Below are 11,859 nucleotides of genomic sequence, written 5' to 3'. Positions count from 1 at the left end.
TTTTCCTCCTTTCCTGTAAAAATTAGTCCCTCCCCATTGGCTTCATCCCTCAGCAGGAATATGTATACATCTCTTACCAACAAAACAGTCTCTTTCTTTCTCTCTTACTACTAAGGTTCATAACCAATGTCTGCATTTACTACTTTCCTAGATCTCTATAATCAGGCTTCTGTCACTCCTTCACTGAAACAGTCCATAACACCATCCATGGCCACACACTCCCCAGCTAAGAAATCCAGTCTTTAAAAAAAAAAAAAAAAAATCATCTGACACACTTACATATATTCCTTTTACTTGAGATGATCTTTGGATTTTCATGATGCCACTCATGTCATTCTCAGCCTTCTTTCTCTACAACCCCTTAGATGCTGGTGTTCCCCAAGTCTGATGAATACCTCCAGCCTAGACTATCTACACATACACACACAGTCTGAGCTAGAAAGATAGTCATATAACTAACGGCCAATTAATTCCCTCCATTTGGATGTCAACAGGTACCTCCAAGTATAATTCTCATTTCCAATTCCCCTTAACCCAAAATGTGGTATTCCTTATCTTAGTGATAATCACTATCCAAATAGCAACCCAACCCAGAAATCTGGAAGTCACTGTTAGTTTCTACTGTTCTTTCACAAGAAATACCACCAATTTTATTTACTATTTATTGTTCAAATCTGTCTGCTCCTTTCCACACCTACTATTGTCCTAGTTCAGGTACTCATCAGCTCATGTCTACGTTGTTTCAAAGACCACCTTCTAGCTTCTGGCTTCACCCTTGCCAACCAATCCTCCAGGCTGCTGCCAGTGATCCAAAATGCAATAAAGCAAGTACTTCAACATAAAATGAGGTCCGTCATGATCTGAATCTTTTCTTCTACTCACACTCTAGCTCTACTTTGCCTCCTTCAAGTGGCATGTCTTCATATCTACAAATCTCTGCAAATGAAATTCCCTTTGAGTGTAATGTTCTACCCTATCTGCTTGGCATATTCTTGTATCTCCTTCAAAAGCCAGTTTTAAAAAGTTCAGTTCAAAGGCCACCTCACTTATGAAGCCATCCTAAACATCTCCAGACTAAGGCCACCATATACAATATGCCTCCATACCTCTAATTAATTTCTTATATTTACCTAATTCTCCAAAAGCTTCTGAGCTCCCTGTCAGCAGGAAATTTTTCATTTGTTTCCTCAGGACAGCCTCACAGTGCTTTGCTCATTATAGGCACTGGATATATGTTTAAGGACTAAAGACACCAGAATCTGTCTCATTATTTTATAGACACATTACATTTATTCAAATATATATATATATGTGAATATATATATATATATATATATAAACTATCTCAAAGGTAAAAAATAAAGCTAACATTTGAAGATTAGGCGAGTTTCATGTTACAGAATATAAAGCTGGTAAGCAATGGATACAGAGTTATTTTTAGAAGTTATGTATAAAGCACACACATTAGAACTTGTGGCTTGCTAAGTTTGCCTCTTTCATCATGCCTCTACCTTTGTCAACAATAATTCTGTAATAAGTATATTAAATATAATTAGTTGGTAAATGGAATAGACAAATAAAAATAAGTCGGACATCTGAATTGTTATATATGAGCTCTTCTGATTTCAGACCGGAATCTGTATTGTTCACGCCTAGCTTTCCAAAGTGAGTAAATAAATAAAAGATTAAAGGAAAATAATTTCACTTAAGATGATTGTCTTTTCATATAAACTATAATGGAAAGAAACAAAACAGGATTTATATATCTTTAACTGATTTTTAAGGTAGAAATTAAACCATTTGTTCAAGTCAAACTGATAATATGAAATTTTCAGTTTGTAACAGCTATTAAAATTATACCTTTCAATTTATTCTAAATTTTCTGGCAATAAAGTACTTTTACAAATAGTACTTTTTAAAAAAAGTACTTTTACAAATAGTAACATTCCAAAAAATTTATCATATAATAAAAATGCTAATCTATAAATGTTAAAAACTATTATAATAACATGGTTCTATGTAAACCGACCTGGGTCCATATGGAGGGGGAAAAGTGTGACCAAAGAAGTGTCTATATATATATCCATCCAACTTCTCAAACACTCCATCATTATCTACTTGATAGTCCTTCATGTCTTTAAGATAATCTTTAACATCATTAACAAAGTCAGTGAAGAGCTTCTGATCATGTATGAAGACACCATTTAGGAAAAACTTATTGATGAATTGATCAAGTTCTTTCCAATGATGAAAACTATCCAGTTTTTCTAATAAATACCTTTCAACTAACTGTCTAAATTCATCTATCCTTACAGGATTCAAGAGTTTAATATTAAAAAGATTAATGGATTCCTGTTGAGCACATTCAAATACACTAGAACAAGCCTTTCTGAAAGAGTTTTCTCTACAGTCATGCTCAACACTGCATTTCTGTGAATTTGTATTTTTTCCAAATTCTTCAAAGTGAACTGGTTTTTCTTTCCTTCCTTCTCTGTGCGTAGTAGGGCCTCTACTCCTCTGGTTTTGTGTACGTGCCTTATACTGTGGATGTAAATATTCACTAAAAACTGTTGTTGGTTTTTTAGCTGCTGGTTCTTTTGTAGCACCAAATCTTTTACTGCCCTTTTCATCAAAGATATTCTTGGTGGTATCTTTGAAATGCCTGAAAGTGGATTTAACTGAATCTGAGAATTTTTTCAGATTTTCTTTCACAGCTTCTTTAGCCTGTTTGATTTTTTCTTTATGATGCCTCACAAACTCCTTGGTAGAATTCTTCATGGCATCAAATGTTTCCTTAACTGAACCCAAAAATGTTTCCTTTGACTTATTTTTAGCCTTGTGGTTTCCTCTGCTGCCTTTCTTTTTTCCATCAGTTTTTTGTTTTCCATTTTGATCTTTTGCCTCAATATACAGTTTTTCCCACAAATCAGAACGCTGCTGTTCAAAGTTTAGCTTCCGCTCCAACTCAGTGAGTCTTTCTCGTAAGATTTCTATTTCCTTTTTTTCAGTCAATATATCAGGAGAGTCTGTGTTGCCATATGACTGACTAGAGCTTAACTGCTGGAGTTCCACCCTTAAAGCCGTGGTTATTAGTCGTTCTCTCTCCAGTTCCCTCCTTAGCATCTTTGCTTCTGCCAAAAGAGTCTCCCTCTGATTAAGGAAGCTATGTGTTTTCAGCTTTTCTTCTTCCAAATGCTGCTTAAGTTTCTGATTTTCTGTAACTAATTCTGTACTTGTCCCTTTATCTTCCAATATCCTAATCTGTTCCCTTAGTTTCCTTAACTCTTCCTGTAATGAAGATAAGGCTTTTTCTTCCTTCTCCAGAGATATTCTTAAATACTGATTTTCTGTATCAAGGTTCTTTTTCTGAGTTTCAAAGGTCATCTTCTCTGCTTCAGTAAGGGTCCAACACCTTGCAAGGTTTTCCTTCAATGACTAAATTTTTTTGAAAAAGAAGAAAGAAAAATGTCAAATGCTTTAAAAGCTGAATTTAAATCTTTAAGATATAACAAATACTCCATGAATTTTTAGTGTCTATTTCTGCAGAGACTATCCTTTATACAGTATTTTCAATAAGATTCACGTGCAAGAAAATGCACAGGAGAGAGCTACATCAAAATAAGAATATAGCATGCTGGAAGAATTTAAAGGCAGGAAAAAATTAGCTAGAGCTTGGTTTATCTCAGTAAGATTTTAAAAATAGAGATGGGGTACTTCTGACTAGTCTTTCCCATAATCATATGAAATCCTTACCTGTTTCTAGGCCCACATACAAGTTAGGAGAAAAGGAGATTAACACCTATCTTTTTTTCTTCCCTAGTGAGGAAGATTGTCACCGAGCTAACATCTGTGCCAATCTTCCTCTATTTTTTCTATGTGGGATGCTGCCACAGTATGGCTTGACAACTGTTATGTAGGTCCACACCCAAGATCTGAACCCATGAACCCCAGGCTGCTGAAGTGGAGCGCAAACTTAACCACTATGCCACTGCGCCGGCCATGAGATATGCCTGTCTTTTGACTACAAGACTCTAATCTCCTGAGAAGGCTCTTAGAGAGAAGTAAGGCAGGACTAAAAGCTTCTCTGATCCTTGGGTGAGGGAGATAACCTTTTATAAGAAGTAAAATTACAGCTAGAGATGACTTCAGACTTAAAAAAATTGTTTATCTTCACTGCACTCTTTGAAGGGAGAAAATTTCAATAATCTTAGTCCTATGTGAAAGATCTCAGTCCTACCCAAATTAACATCTCTAAGTAAGTTGAGATAAGTCATACAAGTTCTCCCGCACTTTAGAGATCAGACTAAATCATGGTAACTTTTATAACTAATTTCTCCAATTTCAAATAATTTTCTGATGAGACGATGACCAGATTAGCAATGTAACCCTGAAGTCAATACCCTTGATAGAGAGAAACCATGTTCAATCAGGTTTACACAATTCTGCTGCAGTTCAAGGTAGCCTTGAATGATCTAATTTTTCTCTCAACGTATGTATTAATAACAAACTTTAATCAAAACAACAAGAAACTAAACAATATGCTCAAAGAAGTTAATGGTTATAGCACTATCCAGTCAGTTAAAATATCTTATGTATAAATCAGCAAAATGATACTTAAATTTTGCTCAATTTACCACAGATATTAATCTTATTAGAAGATAAGATTATCATTAATCTTCAGAGAACAAAAAAAAAAAATGACTCAGTAAAGATCTGTGTAGGGCAAGTATCCTAAGAGCCAATATCATCCTATGGAACCAGAAACCTTAGTGGTGAAAAAGAAAATGGCTACTCTTTTTATAACAACATCTGATCAAGATACAGAAAACTACACTATTTACAATTAACTTCAGTAGTCCCTCCTGAAAGATATAATTCAGATGTCAAGCGGGATTCTGTCTTCCAAAGAAATATAGTCATAATCCTATAAGGGATATATATATATATATTTATATAAAGTATAAAGGAAATCTGGGGAAACGGAAGGAAAAAAGAACAGTTTCCTTTTCTACCCTGAGTTTACCTATAATCCCTTACTAGGGAAGAATCAGATAGGAGACCAACTGGTCTTCATAAACCCACAAAGGTGTTAGGTACCTGGAAAGAACTGACAGCACAGTCCTATTGGAGTTAGGTGAGTTTTAGGCAGGAAAGCATAACATGCTCTGTCTTCCATCAGAATTAACAAGAAACCAGAGAAAAAGGGCTGGCTGATTATTTCCCTTGATCAAGGGAAGATCTTAGAGAGATTACAAACTCTCCTTCTCTCTTTTACTGAATGAAAATGTTTTGTTCAGCTCTGTAAAAATAATAATAATGTTTTTGGGGTTTTTTTAAAAGAAGATTAGCCCTTAGCTAACATCTGCTGCCAACCCTCCTCTTTTTGCTGAGGAAGACTGGCCCTGAGCTAATATCCATGCCCATCTTTCGCCAGTTTATATTTGGGAGGCCTGCCACAGCATGGTTTGACAAATGTTGCTATGTCCTCACCCAGGATCCAAACTGACAAACCGCAGGCCGCCAAAGCAGAACGGGCAGACTTAACTGCTGCACCACTGGGCCAGCCCCAATAATGTTTTATGTATATAATATCAATTAAAAATAATGTTAATTAGGGCCAGCCCTGGTTAAGTTTGGCAAACTCTGCTTTGGCAGCCTCAGTTTGGCTCCCCAGCATGGATCTACAGCACTTGTCAGCGGCCATGCTGTGATGGCAGCCCACATACAAAATAGAAGAAGACTGGCAACAGATGTTAGCTCAGGGTGAATCTTCCTAAAGCAAAAAGAGGAAGGTTGGTGACCAATGTTAGCTCAGGGCTAATCTTCCTCACCAAAATAATAATCACAATAATAATAACATTAATTATAGTGATTAGGAGTACTATCTTTGAAGTCAGGTAAATGGAATTAAATTCAGCTCTGCCAGTTGTCAGCCTTATGAAAATTACTTAACCTTTCTGAACCTCTTTCCCGTCTATAAAATGAAATTAATACTTGCTTAATTCACAGGGCTGTGGTGAGAAATAAGAGAAATACTGTATGTCAGGTATTCACAATGTGACTACGACACAGTAAGTACTCAATCCACAATTACCAGTATTATTATTTACTAGTCCTCACTGTACTTGTATCTGAATAGCACAATCACTATTTGCTAATTTTTATAAACTGTATTAGTAGTACACACCTTATAATCTATAAAAGACTCTTGTTCCTGCTGACACTGGGAAAGATAATCCTTCATATCATTCAATTCATCTTCATGCATCTTTCTCACTAACTGCTGACGCTTCTGAATCTGTATTGTGCCTAAAAATGAAAATTTTTATTAGGGATATAACGTATATGTTATGACTACCAATATTTTTAAAACATAATAAAACATTTATTTGCATATATTTAACTACTTAATTCAGATAGGATCGTTTTCTTCAAAGTATCAGCATTTCACAGTTCTATAAAAATTCTGATTATATAAACAAAGAATGAATAAGTAAAATCTCATGGTGTCATTCATCAAATGGTAGATGGCTGTTAATTGTAATATAGATCAGGCCAAGTAGGTTAATATATTTTTTATTTTATTTAGCATACACCCAGGGACATTTAAGCAGTTCACTATCCTTTTGATTAAAACAAGCCAGTCCATATTACTCTAACAAAGAAAACAATTTATGTAATGTTTTTAATCCTACTATATTGAGGGCACTCAAGGTTGTTTTTGAGGGCTCTAAGGTACAATAAAGTATTGCATTCCCCCCTTTCCAAAGAGAAAGAAACCAACCATGGAATCTATTCACACGTCATAAATCAGTAAGGAAAAACAGAGGCCAGCCCCGTGGCCTAGTGGTTACGTTCGGTGCACTCGGCTTCAGCGGCCCAGGTTCGCAGGTTCAGATCCTAGGCGCAGACCAACACCACTTGTCAGCCATGCTGTGGCAGCGACTCACGTACAAAATAGAGGAAGACTGGCACAGATGCAAGCTCAGGGTTAATCTTCCTCAAGCAAAAAAAGAGGAAGATTGGCAACAGATGTTAGCTTAGGGCTAATCTTCCTCAACAAAAACAAAAAAAAGAGAGAGAGAGAGAAAGAAAAAAAAGAAAAACAAAAATGTCTTTTTTTCTCACTATATTTTGCCTAAATGATATAACACAAACTCAAAAAGTATAGCAAGGAAAACAGTTGGCTAACTGTGATTACCCACCATTCTCAAAGACAAATCTTTTAAGAATTCTGCATTGGTTAAGTCTGTACCCAAGTATCACCATCCCTATCCCAGCAGTTTGGCAAAGAAATCTTAACCAACTAGGATGCTCTACATTTTCACCCTAAAAATAAAAATGTTAATGTACCAAGACATGCTGTTCACATGCTGCTACGTGCTTCATGCATGAGAGGAAAAAACCAACACTAAATAAAAAATAAGCAAAATGCATTTGGCAACCTTAAAATTATATCTACTGAGTGGCATACCATTAAGTAAAGATAACAAGGAATTTTGTAATGAAAGAATGTAATAATGACAGTTTATGATTTCTTTCCATACTGCTAAAAAGATGGATTTTTAATTTCTTCAATACATCTTGAAAAACACTAAAGAGAAAACTTTTGCCAAATTACAGACAACTGTTACCAGTTAACAACTATGATAGTCTGTTAGGATCACTTCTCTTTAAATTTTTGATTTGTAAAAGAATAGCAAATTTGTTTCAATATTACTCTGTTATCTCAGATTTTTAAAAATATTGAAATAAATTCATCTGTAGTTCCCAGAGTAACAGAAAACCTCTTTCTTTTCAAACTGCCAATAGGATGAAATCCTTTGCCCACTAGAAAGTAACTTAAAACTATGTGTTAAGATCTGAATTCGCAGCAGTACTATTATATAGCATATGTTTGATGACTGTCTTAATGTGGCCTTTATCAATCTCACTAACTCTCTGGGGTTTTTCCTCTATCTTCCGCTGCCTAACTATAAAGTGTTACCACCCAAGGTACAACCTTTGGCCTTCTGGTCATGTCTACAAATTGGCGTATCTTAATTAATCACATTAACCCTGTGTCAGTTTTTGCTATCACTGCTCTAAGACTTCTCTTCTAGAGATAGAGTCCCCAGTCCCACCAGAGCTTCCAGCCAAGACATCCAGCTGTCTGTTGCACACAATTTTTGGAGTGTCTTCATAAAAAATATCAAACTTCAACACCTACCCTAAACCATTCTAGAATAAAGTTGGGTGAAAACAAATTAAACTGTGCTCACCATTATTTACTTCATCATCTCGGAAAACTCTTCCCCAGTAACACTTTAAACTCCAAAATAACACAGCTGGCATACTTCTTGGAATGTAAAAAATAAACCACCAATACCTCAAGTATCCAGGCTCAAAGTTCTGTTTTCCATTATCACTTCAGCATCCCTTATTTCACCAACCTTTGCTCCATCCCCACCATCCCTGTCAAGGCCCTGATCACTGAGTATCTGGATTACAAAACCTCCTAGCTGACTGTTCTAATTTTCCCCACACCATTTACCTTCCTGCACTTTTCCTCTAAAATTACTGCTGTTAGGTTACTTTATGAATCAAATTCTACCCAAATTCTCAGATGTTTTACAATATAACAACACCCCACAAAGTCCAACCTTTTACTCCATTATTTCTAAGTATCCATTCTGCTACAGTCCAGCCAGTCTTTTCACTGCTCCCAAACCCAGCAAGTTTACTCTCAGGTTATCAGGTTCTTCATTGCTGGAATGTTCCACTTTCCTTACCTAGCATAAGTATGTTAAGACCAGACCCAACACAAATACTAGCACCTCTGGGATAACTCAATAAGGGTAGCCTTTGAGCTATATTCTTGTCTGTGCTACATAACTTATCACCTAGCTATATTCCATTATATTGTCTGCTGAAGAGTAGGGCAGCCTATCAATACTTAAAGCAACTCCATGAGGAAAATAAATCAATTGAACTCCACTGATGATTCATAATATGGATGGTCTACCAGTAAAGAAAGAATAAGAAGACAGGTGTTTTAGACATGAAAATTCTTTTTTTTTTAACTTTTGTAAGTACTTTCAGAACCTGAAGCAGTGCCAAATACCTGTAAGTACATTCTTTTACTATCCTCAGTCCTGCTAGTTTTCTCTTCCTTCCAGGATAGATCTGACACTCCAAAGTTATAGGGAACCAAAGCTGGTGAATGTTCTGAGTGTGTTCTTAAACGATTATAAATAAAGCAAATGACTAATTATGGAGTGCAATGACTGACTTCACGGTGCATGGGAAATTCAAATTGCCTCTAAAATAAACTCAAAAGAGCTCTTAAAGTGCTGAGATCAGGGCCAGAATTAAGGAAAAATTTGATGTCCTTTAAATAGTGACCTTCAAAAGCTAACAGTGATTCAGCTAAGTTTTTATATGTTCATTGAGCCAATCTCATTACTAATATAGACCTACTTCATATTATATTGCCCATGTTTTTAATATTCTAAAAGGCTAATTTGAAAAAGCACAAAAAAAAGGTTTTATTAAAGTAAATTTTACAAGTAACCAAATCCTAAATAACAGGGCAATAATTTTTCAATTTTGAAAACACTCTTCTCTAAATTGATCTTTCTACAAAATACTTAAAGGTCATGCAATTGGGGTTTTAATGTAATTGAGATTAACATTAAATCACTGTCCAATTCTTTTTTTTTAGTAAGAAAAAACAATTGAAATAAGACCTTCTCCTTTGTCACCTCCATGTTTACCTGTGGGGGAAAAAACCATGCTCAAAAAAAATTCATACACTTGCTCCAGCTAGATAATAAAGTTAAATACACATTTCAAGTCAAATCTCATTACAACAAACTTCAAGGGAGGATACAAATTATAGTCTCTCAGTATTAAACTCAAGCAGGCATCCACCAGGACTCTAAATACTTATTTTTATTAATATAAAGTTAAATACAAGAAGAAACACATTTTACTGACTCTGACTTTAAACAAGTATTATCTTCATTAAGTTTATTCTAACATTACATTTTGTTGAATAATATATCTTTTCCGTAAGTCAACATAGAGTATACATAATTCAATCTTTGCATAAGGAACACAATGTTGGAAGGAACTAGCAAAACAGGAATACTCATAAAGTTAAACTGTCAATTATGTAGGCAAAAAACCCAAAAGTAATTAATATAAGGCAAACTGAAATTTGTGAAGTTGATATTTTCTTTAAAGTATCTTTTTTTTATTCTAATAAAGCAAAGAGTGTGAATATTCAATTCTTAAATACTCTCACCTTAAAAAAGGTTCAATAGTTAGACTCCCAAATGACAAATAACACCACATGGAATTCTTTCCTCTTTTCACCCAAGAGACTTTTAAAGGCTTTGCCTTAAGACAATCAACGTATGTAAACAGTAACAAGGATAATAATGAGCAAAGTATAATGCTAAACTATAAAACTAAGAATTCTCAATTCATGTGAATCATGGCAGCAGCAATGAATGTCACAAAATATAATTCTTGCATGAAACCTGAAGGTAGAAATAATGAGCACCAATTATTGTGACATTTGAAACGTAACTATTTGAACTGGGATTGAATTCTCCTAAAAAATTCAGTTAAAACTAGTTTAATTGTGATTCTAAATTAAAATGAATGCTTTGTAAGCATTTCAGATTTTTAATCTTCCAACCTTTTTCTTTAAAAAAATACACCAGCTAATAATCCTTACATTTCTTAAATACTGGCTAATTAAAGTGAAAACAGCTTTGTGAGATACACAACACTATCTCCATTTTCCAAACGAGAAAACTGAGGTTCAAATAGGTTACGAGCTTTCCAAGGTCATGTATTTAATAACGACACTGAAAACAGATCCCAGAATTTCTCACTCTTGGTAAGTGCTGTACACTAAGCCATCAATTTATGTATAATAAATTTTCAAATACTCACCATAGAAATGTCCAAATCCCATGCTGATTGCAATCACCAAAGCAAGTATAACACATTTATTGAGACCACTACTGAATTGGCGTTTATATAGCTCCTTAGAGGGTTCAGTTTCTTGTTCAGGAAGCAGCTGTTCTTCAGATTCTGAACTAGAAACAGTCTTCTTCCTAGCACGGCGACGTCTAAAGGCAGGACTGGGCTGATGACTGGTTTCATCACTACTTGATTCGTCATCGCTAGGCTGAGATGAAAATACTATTTTAAAAAGAAAAATGTAGATAAATATGAAAATTCTAGAAAAGCTTTCCCAGTATGATTTAGAATAATCAATGCCATCCCTACATGCCTTTTTACATAAGACAGCCAAAAACAAAAAGACACAAACAAAAACTCAATTTTTCCAAGTTTATCAGCATAAAGCCAAAACATAAGTGATTTCAACTGTGATACACAAGAATCTGTTAATCATATTCTGTGCCTTTGATGGTCTGTTTTTTTTTTTAAGCCTCCCTTGTTGTTTACACCATTAGAACAATCATTCTCATAGCCTACTAAATTTCATCACTTTTAAAGACATAAACAAATACTATTTCTGGAAGGAAAAAAACCCTCTATCTCTTCATTCACTTTCAAATAGAGGTCATCTAAGCTCAACTGTTTAAGGAACACAGGAAAGTATATAAGCAGTTCCTGTGACTTAAAAGGACAAAAGTTTCCACAAGTTTCCTTAGGTGTGTATGTCCCTAGTATCATTCCCATCCTATGAGCCCACAATCAAGGTTCAAAGCACTATAGCTTAACACAGGTTTCCGGAAGTCAGATGAGCCCTTCCCTTCGACTGCCACTCTTACTAGAAGGTTATTAATTTTACCCTCTAGTAAATATGTCAGCATGAGGAAGTGACACAACAGCTAT

At 35.0% G+C, this 11,859-nt stretch overlaps 1 protein-coding gene across 20 annotated transcripts in view; it reads right to left on the bottom strand.

Moving 5' to 3' along the window:
* CCPG1 (cell cycle progression 1) overlaps positions 1-11,859 on the bottom strand; it is a 38,057-nt gene that overhangs the window by 1,056 nt on the left and 25,142 nt on the right. For 10 of the 20 annotated variants that reach the window (XM_008542976.2, XM_070579607.1, XM_070579613.1 and 7 more), the window contains 4 exons: positions 10,948-11,199; positions 9,729-9,755; positions 6,188-6,309; positions 2,030-3,435 (listed from right to left, as the gene is read on the bottom strand). In XM_008542976.2, the coding sequence (XP_008541198.2) occupies positions 2,030-3,435; positions 6,188-6,309; positions 9,729-9,755; positions 10,948-11,199 (1,807 nt within the window). The remainder of the gene's footprint in view (positions 1-2,029; positions 3,436-6,187; positions 6,310-9,728; positions 9,756-10,947; positions 11,200-11,859) is intronic. The other 10 variants (XM_070579630.1, XM_070579689.1, XM_070579583.1 and 7 more) reach the window with 1 other exon arrangement.

This window comes from Equus przewalskii, chromosome 1, assembly GCF_037783145.1.
Source record: "Equus przewalskii isolate Varuska chromosome 1, EquPr2, whole genome shotgun sequence".
In the NCBI taxonomy this organism is placed as follows: Eukaryota; Metazoa; Chordata; class Mammalia; order Perissodactyla; family Equidae; genus Equus; species Equus przewalskii.
The sequence above is the reverse complement of the archived record's forward strand: the minus strand, read 5'-3'. Positions and strand labels throughout refer to the sequence as shown.